Here is a 12,447-nt window from a genome sequence, read left to right on the forward strand (position 1 = left end):
TTGCCCTCACTCTGAGTGTTCTCGCATTCACACCAAACTCCAAATGCCAACAGCCAAGCTCCTACAAGGCCATCCCACCACAGCCACCAATGTAACAAGTCAGATAGAGAGGTGTAGGCCTAATATGGGAACGATCCATGTAGTGCAGAAGTGAGAGCACTAATCCTGCGCCAGCGCCACAAAAGCCCAGGCATTTGGTGAAGGTGGTTAAAACAAACCAATGAGAACACTGTTTGTAGAGTGCATGGCTACTGACGTTTGTGAGATTAACTGTTAAAGGAAATGGACACCTGCCTCCTAGGCTGCATCACCTCCTGTATCCCCTTTTTGGTTCTCATCTTTTTGGTTTGTTTAATGTTTTACTTGTATTGGTTTCAAATGTGTTCCTAAGCCATAGAATGGCCACTGTAACTGAAATGAGAACTAAATGGAACCTTGCCTTATGTTGGAAAATTGCTTGTTTGGTCTGTACTTCACACTGCCTGCTCAACCCAGCTCGAACAGAACCTGCCACCTTTCCACCCCGTGATTACAACAACCATATTTAGCTACATTAATTGCTTTAGAGATCGTTCAGACATGCTCTTTACCAAATCAGATGTTGCCTACTGTAATTGGAGTTGCGCGTTGCATTATGGGACACAAAGTGCAAAAGGGATTAGCAAAGGGAGGCTAGCTAAAGAACCTTAACGAAACGGTACAAAAATTAACGTTTTGTAAACCTTTTAAAAACAACTTGAGCTATCGACAGCTCCAAGTATTAATGAAAATCTCAAATTTATCTGTGTTTGGCCAACGAATGCTTCCCAAACACAAGGAATTCAAAAGAACGGGCTAAATCGGCACCGATAACAACCAGACTGCTTGCAAGCTAGGCTGCTTTGTGCTGCTGCACGCACAGCTGTGGTGTGTTTACATCGGCCTCATTTGACTCCACAACCCGAGGCCGATCAACAGACCGAATCACACACTGTTCTATCTACTGAAGGTATATTTTGTTGCATAGTCAGTAACTAGATCTCTGAAAACTGTTAGCTAGCTAGAAGGTGCTAGAAGATTGGTGTATTTTTTGTAGTTTGCTAGCCAGTCAAGTGAAACGTTTTTGCATCAACGTTACGTTAGCTAGCATGCTGCGTCAGCTGGTGGCTTGTCCAAACCTTTATAAATGTTCATAGCCAGCTAACTAACTATTCGTTTTGACTTTTACATAGCTTTATTTGTTAGCTAGCTAACTCGCAACGTGTTATTTGCAGCATGCAAAGCACTGTTAATGTTTACAAGTGAAAATACTGGGTTCAGTTGAACCCCCGCCCCTTTGACTGTAAACATAATGCCTGTCCCAATTTTGGACGAGCTCTATTAGCTAGTTATTTGTGTTGCACTTGCACCTGCTTTGATTTGTAAGCACTAACAAGTTCGTTGCAGCTGCTAACAACGTAGTTAGCTATTTTTGGCAGTATGATGATGAAAACTCAAGAAAGTTAGTGGAGTCAGTTGAGACAGTTCAAGTAGGGATAACGTTCTAGAGATGTTTTATTTCATAATGCAGGCTACTAGGCCTAGGGACTCGTCAATGGTTTTTTAGCTTGAGTTTTTGTTCTGTTTCTACAGTGCATTATGTAGGCCTATTTATGGACACTTCACCTGGAAAAACGTTAGGCTAGTTGTTGAAAGTTGAAGTCTGTCAATGTTCGAGTTGGGTTTTGGATTAGGTTAGCCCAAATTTAGAATCAAGAGAATATGATTTTGAAAGGTAGACAACAACCCACACTCCTCTCCTCCACTGCAGCTAAAATCAGTGGTGTAAGCCTAATTTGCGTTGCCTTTATTGGGCCAACAGCCTGAGAGTATTTCCTACTTCTTTTTTTCTTAGTGAGGGCAGCAAGCTCTCCCAAAGAGAGCCCCTTCAGGAGAGAGTTTTGTTTGATGGAAAATATCATGCCTCAGAGCAGCCACATGTCTGAGAGAGAGAGAGAGAGAGCGAGGGAGGGAGACAGGCAGCTGCACTGCATCCTGTAGTGGACTCCACATGAATTTGGCTTTCACCATGATGCATCTGCTTTTATTGTTGTTACATAACTTGCCATTTTATCCTCCATGCTGTCTACCGCTCTCTACCGCCCTCCACCCTCTCACCACCTCCCTCGCTGCCCGCTCTCTTTCGTAGTAACTCCTTGGAAGAAACCAAACTGGACCTTTAGGTTAAAATTATATGCTTTTACACAATTACATTATTTGTTTGAACAATTTGGCTGTAGGTTTTTGTTGGAATGTAGGATAATGTAAGCAGCACTTCAGTTGTCCTCAACCATCAACAATTAAGAATGCAGATTGTTAGGTTGTTTGTTTTGAGATTTGTTTATATTCTCTCTAAAACATTGCAAGAGCTGTAAATACATTGTCTCTGGCTTTGAATATCCACATAAATTTATGCTAGTAGCACATTTGTACATTAAATTTTTTGGGATGCAGCTTGAGGTTGACAGACCGGCATTTCTTCCGCCGCTCTGTTAAGTCCATGTCGTGAGGCCAAATGAAAGTCATCCCAGACAATACTGACTGTTGTCTGTTAACACTTCATTTGTTAAGTTGTCTGTCTGTGTGGTTACTCAGGCTAAACTGAGCTCCTCTAATCCAATCATCTGACAGAGTAGGTTTACTACAGTATGTGGCAGTTTTTTTCAATACCATGACTGGGTTTATATTCAGGTAGTTTTTTTATTTTAGTATAGCCACCGTTTAACATCCATAAGGATAATGAAATACAAACATTACGTTGACTTTATAGCAAAGGCCCAACATTTGTAGGCTAATTTTCCATTCTTCCTGTAGGTGAACGCCCTCCAGAGCAAGTACGCTAAGACAAAGATGGGGGTCAAAACCTTTACCCACAGTTCCCCCGCGCACAGTCAAGAGATGCTGGAAAAGCTAAACGCCCTGCGCAACGAGGGCCACCTCTGCGACGTCACCATCCGGGTCCAGGACAAGTTGTTTCTGGCGCACAAGGTGGTGCTGGCCTGCTGCAGCGAGTTCTTCCGCTCCAAACTAGTGGGCAGGCCTGAGGAGGAGGACAAGTTTGTGTTGGACTTGCACCACGTCACGGTGAGCGGCTTCACCCCCCTGCTGGAGTACGCCTACACCTCCACCCTCTCCATCAACACAGAGAACATCATCGACGTTTTAGCCGCCGCCAGTTACATGCAGATGTTTGCCGTGGCGAGCACGTGCTCGGAATTCATGAAGTCCAGCATCCTCTGGAGCGCCGGGAACATGGGGCAGGAGAAACCGCAGGAGTCGGCTCTTGGCGAGAGCACTTCCTCCCACTGCGCTTTGACCCCGTTGGACAGCAGCCTGTCGCCTGTATCGTCTGACTGCAGCGTGATGGAGAGGAACATCCCTGTGTGTCGCGAGTCACGCCGCAAACGTAAGAGCTTTATCATGATGTCGCCAGAGAGCCCACTCAAATGCACCTCACAGATCACCTCGCCGCAGATGCCCAACCCATCGCCCTCTTCCTTCTCGGAGAGCGCCACCCAGCCTGTGGACTCTTCCCTGGCTTTCCCGTGGACCTTTCCCTTCGGTATCGACCGTAGGTTCCACCAGGATAAGCAGCCCAAGCTTCCCGAGAGCCCACGTCGTCTGGAACAGGCAGGGCCCTCGGACGTGAGCCGCCGGCTGAGTGATTTCCTCACCTGTGAAAGCTCCATTAAGGCACCGTTGTCGCTGGCCGGCACCGAGGAGAACGTGCGTGTGAAGGTGGAGAGGCTAAGTGACGAGGAGGTCCAGGACACGTCGTCGCAGCCCGTCAGTGCATCCCAGAGTTCCCTGAGCGACCAGCAGACAGTGCCCTGCAGCGAACAGGTCCAGGAGGACCTCCTCATCAGCCCGCAGTCCTCCTCCATAGGTATGAGTATCACATGAACGGACATAACACTCCAAAGTCAGTCTGTCAGATGTTTTCAGACCTCAACAGTAGTCTTATGTCAAGCTGAGTCCGCAACACACGCCAACGGTTGTGTAGATATAGCTATATGCCTCGACCCCAGATGAATGGAAGGGCTAGGCCTAAGCACATCATCTGGTGTGCATATCTTTTCCGTTAATTTTGGATTGAGGCATGTAGCTGGGTCTACATAATGGATGACCTAGGATGTGGACTTATCTCAATACAAGACCACCAACTTCTTTTTCTCTTTACACTTTTTTGGAGTGTAATTTCCCTCTAAACTTAAAGGGCTAATCTGCAGTTGTTACATACTTTTTTTGCTTATAAATTAATTATATTTAGGCCAACCCATTGATTCTTGAAGAATATAACTTATAATTGCCTCATGAACTTTGTTCAACTGTCATACCCCATCAGAATGCAAAATATATTATTGTTTTACTCAAAGTAACAAAGTATGTGTAAATACAAACAAACACTGTATAGCCTCAAAACATTTTAAAAACTATAATTTTGATATCATGGATGGTCAATCCTTGCATCGATAGCTCTGTCTATGAATTTGAGTGGCTACATTTCTCCGGCCCCATTCCTCAGCTGTTTTCCCAAACAGTGGCAGGGAGGATGCTTTATTGTTTCAACTGCAGATTGCCACTTTAAAGCTATTCAGTCTTTGCATTCGATCTGTGTATGGGTTCTATCCCGAACCATGTCTTATGGAAATCAGACTGAGAAAGAGCTAGTAACTGGTGGAAATTATATTTCTTCTTTGTTTTGGCATAGGTTCGTTAGATGAGGGAGTCACAGAAGGGTTGCCTTCAATGCAAAGTACATCCAATGCTGGAGGTCATGCTGAGGATGATGAAAGGTAACAATAATTGGTTGAAAACTTAGTAGCACAGATGGTACGGAAAAAGTGGAAATATATATATATATTTTTTAATGTAAGTGGAAATATCATGATCAACTTCCCTGGTTTTCAACTCCACTTGTTTGGAAGGTTTGATAACCTTGAGATGTTATTTTGTTCAAGCTAATCTTGCATTTATGTAAGATGTTCCATTTTGCCTTCCAACTGGTATGGAAACCTTGAGGTCTTGATGTTATTATGATGAAGCTAAAGGAAGGTTTTGATCTGACGCCACAAGCCTTACCACATTTGTGTGTACCTCACTGAAGCATCACATCCTCTTTCTTGTTTCTCAGATTAGAAAGCCTCCAGTACCCTTACCACTTATACATAAGCCCTTCAACCCGCCCTGGCACTAACGGGCCTGACAGACCTTTCCAGTGCCCCACGTGTGGCGTCCGATTCACCCGCATACAGAACTTAAAGCAACATATGCTCATCCACTCTGGTAGGTATTTCCACACATCCACTATGCAGTTGAACAGGGCTGTGTAGTCTAACTACTGCGCTGCGGGTATCTGTTATGTCGTAGGTACCCATCTGGAAAGTGGCTCATGTGACTTGTACTGTATTTACATTGTCCTCTACAGTAGTTCCATGCGTCCTCTATCCACCTGATGATAGGAGCCGGAGATTAATGGTATGAATGGCTCTTTAATGGTTTGACTCATGGCACACTGTGGAGAAGGATGAAGGGCATTCCAGGGAACATTGATTTAGGAAACACTTGAGGCTTAGTGTCTCCCGCCTCGGCTGACATCGGAAAAACACACTCATCAAGTACACACGTGCACACATACCCAAACTCTTGCTTGACGACAGTGGAACATTATAACAGGAAATGATGTCAACCAAATATCGACACATCTCAACTTGACTCTTAACCTTCATAAACAAGCAGTGTTAAGTTCAATGAGATCGAGTGTTGTTGTTTCAACGTTTCCAGCCCTTGATACAACAAGTTTGATTTTGGAGTGTAATGTCCCATTAATGTCTCCTATAAGCTTGAAGCATGAAGTTCTCAATTGTAGAGAATGCCTACTTTTAAGTTGTCTATATAGCCAGTTAGTAGTTGTCCAAAATCAGGCTTGCATGTGGACAGTCCCATTTGTGCAGCCATGTACGGTTACAGCATGTGGAAAGTAACTAACTATAGGCTGCAGGCAATGACTCCACATTGTGTCCCAACATATTATGGGATAATGGTCTCTGGTACTCCAAACTTCAGACACTGTGACTGCTCACATGAATCAAAAAGACCACCAAGGTATTCATTGGGGTTCCATCCCCTTGCCAAGACACATATCCACTGCCTTGCAGCTGTGTCCAGAGGTTTTTCACTACTGTAGCTCCTGTGTGGTATTATTATTCTAAACTGGCCAGTCAGATATACTGTAGAGTAGGGCTGACTATCTGGTTGGAAAGACTTCATGGTGCTCAAGTCTTCAGGGTCATTTAAGCTCGACCCATAGTGTTGTATTGTATGCAGTTAAAAGTAATGCAGTTCACGTCTGCTTAAATGAACCTGCTCTGCGCAATGGGCTTCATTGGAAATTCTCGTGAACAAATGCGTCAAAGAGCCGTCAAGGTATTTTTATATTTCTCATTGAAAAAAGTTGGGCTTATGTTAAAGTCGTGGCATGTTTTACGAGGGCCATAAATAACTGAGTCTACGGAAGCCCTTTTTGTTGTATTCCATGGCCACTGAGTTCTATGGAAATAATGTTGTGTGCCAACTCAATCTCCCTTCATATTGTTCCCCTGGTCCGTTCGGCTCAGAAATGCTTGTTGCGACTTATGCATGTCAATGAACCATGTGACATTGGAGACTGGATGCCTCGGTCATAGTTTCTTTGGTGTGCATGCACACTATGTTGTAGGTCCGTTTCTTTAGCTATTACGCTGACACATTTTACACATCTATTTTTAACACTCACAAGTACAATTTTTGTGATACATTTTTAACATCGACATCTTTTTTTGTTTTGTGGAAGTTTTAACATTGACAATTCTAAAAATCAATGTCGTAATGCAGAATTAATAGTCAATCTATTGTAGTGATTCTAATGTGCAACACAAGTAATCTTTCTCTTCCTCCTCTTCTCAACAGGCATTAAGCCCTTCCAGTGTGATCGCTGTGGGAAAAAGTTCACACGGGCCTACTCCCTAAAGATGCACCGGCTGAAGCACGAAGGTAAACGCTGTTTCCGGTGCCAGATTTGTAGTGCCACATTCACGTCCTTCGGCGAATATAAGCACCACATGAGGGTCTCCCGCCACATAATCCGCAAGCCCCGGATTTACGAGTGCAAAACGTGCGGCGCCATGTTTACCAACTCTGGCAATTTAATTGTACACCTGCGGAGTCTGAACCATGAGGCATCTGAACTAGCAAACTACTTCCAGAGCAGGTGAGGAGTCCCGGGGTGTCGTCCCTTCATTTACTCAGCTTAACGTAACACGGGAAATAACCAAAAAATACAAATAAATCTCCCAAAGTGGCCATGTTCAGGGAGAAATGCTATTTCAAGCTTTTCAGAATTGGTTCATTAAACAGGCCCAACTAACTGTTGCACACTGAGCATACTGTAAAACTTACAGTACAACACATCTCAGTCATGCTGAATATGTGGTTCAAAGCAGTCTTTGGCCACTTTCCTCATAATCCCTATGTAGTTGGCTATATATATATATATATATATATATATATATATATATATATATATATATATATATGAATTAGCTCAAGGGTAATGTAATCTATTACATTAGTTACTATTGTGTATTTAGTTGTCCAATTTCTTAATTGAACCATTCCATGCTGTTATCTGAGTTGCTAGCCTTTGGGAAACATACAGTATCAAATTATACGTGCTACGGGCTTTTAATCCTTGCGTCTCGCAACAATTTTGATAAATTACATAACCTAATTCTGTAAGAATGCATTTTGCTTTTCCATATAGGAATTTCACTCAGTTTAATGGCTTTTATTCAAATGTAGAGTTCATAGTACCTAACGTACTACATAAAGCAGACATGTGCTTATATATTCTAGACTTTTCCACTTCTTAATCAACTCAAGCCCTTACAGGTTGGTAGGGCTCAAATGGGCCATTTACTTTTTAAAATGTTATAGTATAATGTCTACGCCTGAGATCATAACACTGTATGGAAAATTATTTGGCAATCCAGTTTGATTCTCAAAAAACAGATCACCGGCCTCACACAGTCCTCACATAAAAGATCTGTCACCGTGTAAATGTGCCGATTTCATCTGTTTTTCATATTGCCTTTGACTTCCACCATATTTACTGTGTAGTCTACTTCATATAGGAGGTTTAGAGACACTGTTATCAACAGCCTTCTATCGTCTGTTATGTCTCCACATGGTCCCAGTGATTTCCTCATGCCCGACTACCTGAGCCAAGTGCAGGAGGAGGAGACTCTCGGGCAGTACGAGCTGGTGGAGCACGGCTTCGAAGGCAACAACTCGTCTGTCCAGATGCCGGTCATCTCCCAGGTCTCCTCCACCCAGAATTGCGAAAGCAGCACCTTCCCCCTGGACCCTTTATCCCTGAAGGACGAAAACGTGTCAGAGGAGCCAAAGACAAACGGCAGTAGCAGCTCCCCGGACGGCTCGGAGGAGGAGAACGCCCACATCAAAGAACTGGCTTCTATTACGATTGAGTGACCGTCACCTCCTAATTGTTCCCCCTTCCAATCCAAAGCCCTGACTTTGGAAAGTGCCTGAGATTGCCCTTCTTTAACGAGCATCACTAGAATTAGAGGTCTTAACTTTGCTAACAGTGACAAGTAGTTTCTTTCCTTACTTATTGGATTATTGTTTTTGCATAATGATAGTTCATATGATAGACGCTGTGTTACTTCTTGAGTGCCGTCGCTTCGGGCAAACTGTTAGTGTTACAAAATATTATTTGATAATCAAATACTACGTTGGATTTTGTCGTGGTTTATGTGAGAGGTGTGTATTTATTCCTTTGTGAATAGGAACACAGTACATTTTAAACCTTTTTTTCCTTCTTTTTTTTAAAAACTTGAAATTGCATTGCAGAGCTCTCATTGTCTCTCACTTTCGTTATGCGCAATATGAATGAACTGTAGCTTCTACACTTCACTTGTATTGGGTGTTGTTCATAATTTAGGTATCTACTGGTGGCTTAGACTCTTAAAGGCCGGGTCACAAAGGCATGGCAGCATTTTATTTCATATGTGAAGTCAGTCGTTAAATCATCAAGAGAGACGCACTGCAGCGGCTGCGCTTTCCGATATCTGGAACAGCTAGGCTAAGTTCAAATGTGTAGTTAATTTGTCAGACCTATTTCATTAGAAATACTTGTCCCTAACAGTTTGTGTATGATGGAAGTCTCTATACAGACGTATTTGTAATATGTCAGCTGTGTGACAAAAAACGAGTGTTACTATAACTACAATGGTTAAATGGTTGTTGTTTTTTATGTCACCACAGTGACGTAGAAGTAATATGTCACCGTAAGTGACATATAACTACTATGCTTCAATGTCACTATTTTGACATATTATAATGAGACCATGTTGCATTTGGTGGAGCATGTGTTGGTAGGAATATTCCTACCTAAATTTACACAGACTGTTTACTTTGGACATGACATTTCAGAAGCTAGTGTCTTGAATGTGGGTGACATTCTTTGGACTAACGGTCTACTAATCAAGTGGTCAGCACATTAGAATTTGTAGCTGGGTGCCTTGCTTTTACTGTGAGTTGAGTTTTGTAATTAAGTGTATATGGAGCCAGGAGAGGTCTTCAATGACATGGCCAACATGACATTGCTTTGTATCATTAAGTGTGATCGATAGATATTTTCATCTTCATAATGTTTTAGGTTCACCTTGAGATTTTCGGGTACAGGTTAATTTTCTTTGTCATTGCTTTTCAACAGAAATCTTGCCCTAGCTTGGACACCTGTTACATTGAGCCATCACTAGTCAGTTGCACATCAACATGCCTTTATAATAAGGTGGGGATACTCCATTGATTAAATGCTACTGATATTTATTTTTTCATTAAGTGTTTCATGCCATTTAAGTGTAGTCCTTATCAATTCACTCAATCTTGGTAGTCCTGCAAAAAAACTAAAAATGACTTTTGCGTGCCAAAGAAATGCTAAATAGATTAGAAACTGCGATGGTAAAATTTGTTGGTATTGAATTCTTGACATCTCAACCAGGAATTTGAGATTGGAGTTTTAAAAATATTATCAGGAAAATATGAATTTGATTACATTTCAAATGATGAATCAGTTGTTGTTGTTTTTTTTACCTCTTTTTTTTCTTCATTTTAGCAGACACTCTTATCCAGAGCGACTTACAGTAGTGAGTGCATATCTTGGGTTCAGAGAAGTAACATCATAGTGTGTTTTACAATCATAGAATGGGTGCTCAGAGATTTGTTTTATGATTGTCTCGTGCCATCCAATCAACCGTTCCTAAAAGATGTGGCATTTAGCTTAACTACCCTATGTCTGGGTAACAATCAAGCTCTCCTATTGGACCAAATGTTCCCAATCCCTTTGGGGTTGGCGTATCTACCATTTTAATTTATCGTTGCTGTTGACATCATAAAGTAATGAGGTAATCATGCTTGGTTTCCCCATGCTATTGAAATATTGTGCACGGGAAATGTCATTTTCGCTCCGATAGACACTGTATCGTACTGTGCGTTGGAGAAACTATAGCCTTATATAGGACCTTGCATAGATTCAAGCTGCACAATTTAAAATCTTTAGAGACATTTAATTTTTTCTTACGTTTGAGCATTTGAACGCTTAAGTAAGCTTGTGTTTTGCGTGTGTTTGTTTCTGTTTGTATTCATATACCTTTTTCATAAAGAAATGCTGCTGTTTGTTGAAACTTAAAGTGCCCAAATATTTTTGGTGAACCTATTGTGTGCAATAAATGGACAAGCTGTTGGGTTCTAAGTTTATATTTTATGTCTGAATAATGAAAGAAAAGAATGTACTGTTTTCGTATTGTTGTGTACTTACAATGTGACAAATTAACTGAAGAAAAATAAGCGAGAATCCACTAAATCTGTGAAATCATGAACAAAGCTTAATTGTTTTTTTTTATTAGTAAAAAAAAAAAGTGACTCCTAGGATTGTGGAATGCACGTTCATTTGAAAGTCCTGTGAATCTGAGAGCATGAGCTTTCTTCTGTTTGCTGTTCAATAAGGCCTTGTTGAGGTGAGAGGTGTTAGACCTCAGCACGTATCAGCTTTTTGTTCTTGATTCTTCTCCAACTAAAGTTTTTACAGATATTAGCATGTCTTTCCTTTGTTCCCCAGATGTAGCTTCTCTTATGTGCAATGTTTAAAAAATGTATTGATTATATATGCCTTTTCAATGTGTACATGATATATACATTTCCTGGTTCATATTGTTTGTTGAAAATATGAAAAAATGGTAGCTCTTAGTTATACATTATATATTTTTGTGACTTTTGTATTACGATTGCTGTTTTATGAGTATACCATCTTTTGGATATTCTTGTTAAATGTGAATACAACAAAATGGTTAAGGAATGTGGGCGTTTTACTGTTCACTTTGTGACTGTCTGCAAACAAACATATATATATATTGTATATTCTTTATACTGTAGATTCATTTCCAACTTAGTTTGGATGATTGAAAGGTGTTGTATTTTCTGACTTTGATATTTAATCTATAGTTTCATTTAATGGTTTTAAACATCCCCGTAATGCAATTCGCACATGGTGCAAGAGCAAAAATGTTTGTGGTTTCATAAGCAAGTATTTACTTAGACAGTGTTGAATATTAAACTTTTCCAGATCATTTCCAAGATTAACTGTTCTAAACTGATGAAACCACTTTGTACTGCTATACAGTTAATGGATGTTCCCAATTCTGATCTGTGTTTTTTCCTTATTTGCAATTATATTGTGAAGAGGGGTGTTTTTGTACAGTACAAAAAACAACTAAAATGTAAATAAAAACTTGCATCGACTCCCACCCCCTTGGCCAAGTTATTTATTTTTGAGGACATGAAAGGACAACATATCTGGTATACGTTACTTACACAAACATCTGACTGGAACACATGCCTATAAATAATTTTCTTAGCTATATGCCAAAACAATAAAACCCACCAAGCTCAAAAACAGAGTTCTGAATCATTATGCTTTAACACTTGCCTAATGATGGTGTTTGTGTTTCCTACTCATAATCCTGTTTACTACTGTTTATTGCTAAGAAAAGCACTGTAGGCTACAGATTAAGTGAATCAAATGTACTTGTTCTTGATTATTCTGATTCATTATCCATTGGCATGTAAATATTTCCTTTTTCATGGCATTCATCTTATATATACTTAAAGTCTAAGACAATTCTAAGATGCATTATGTAGTTGGTAAATGAATGTTTAAAAAAATAACAAATGCATTGCTTTAATTAATAGGGTCTTGCATGTGATGTAAAATAACTGCACGCCCCTCAGATCCAGACTTCTCCCTACAGTTCAGTCCAAACCTCTGTAATTACTTTTTTATTTATTTAACCAGGCAATTCAGTTAAGAAC

The 12,447-nt window shown here is 40.8% G+C and overlaps 1 protein-coding gene across 2 annotated transcripts; it reads left to right on the forward strand.

The window, feature by feature from the left end:
• The first annotated feature begins 658 nt into the window (after window positions 1-658).
• Window positions 659-11,882, forward strand: LOC121565159 (zinc finger and BTB domain-containing protein 44-like). 2 transcript variants are annotated; one of them, XM_041876009.2, is made up of 6 exons: window positions 659-988; window positions 2,833-3,904; window positions 4,730-4,814; window positions 5,153-5,304; window positions 6,967-7,267; window positions 8,253-11,882. In XM_041876009.2, exons 2-6 carry the CDS (start codon window positions 2,869-2,871, stop codon window positions 8,545-8,547), a joined length of 1,869 nt encoding a protein of 622 aa, XP_041731943.1. In that variant the 5' UTR covers window positions 659-988; window positions 2,833-2,868; the 3' UTR covers window positions 8,548-11,882. The 2 variants fall into 2 exon arrangements, with proteins under 2 accessions (XP_041731943.1, XP_041731947.1); XM_041876013.1 differs by having other exon boundaries at window positions 6,967-7,050; window positions 8,253-8,375.
• Window positions 11,883-12,447: the final 565 nt, after the last annotated feature.

This window comes from Coregonus clupeaformis, chromosome 5 (assembly GCF_020615455.1).
Source record: "Coregonus clupeaformis isolate EN_2021a chromosome 5, ASM2061545v1, whole genome shotgun sequence".
Classification (NCBI taxonomy): domain Eukaryota; kingdom Metazoa; phylum Chordata; class Actinopteri; order Salmoniformes; family Salmonidae; genus Coregonus; species Coregonus clupeaformis.

What these genes read in the sequence shown, in the direction of transcription:
- LOC121565159 (XM_041876009.2), top strand. Translation starts at nt 2,869, where the DNA reads ATGGGGGTCAAAACCTTTACCCACAGTTCCCCCGCGCACAGTCAAGAG. An exon ending in CATGCTGAGGATGATGAAAG is followed by an intron (nt 4,815 to 5,152) that starts GTAACAATAATT and finishes CTTGTTTCTCAG; the next exon opens with ATTAGAAAGCCTCCAGTACC. An exon ending in GCAAACTACTTCCAGAGCAG is followed by an intron (nt 7,268 to 8,252) that starts GTGAGGAGTCCC and finishes ACATGGTCCCAG; the next exon opens with TGATTTCCTCATGCCCGACT.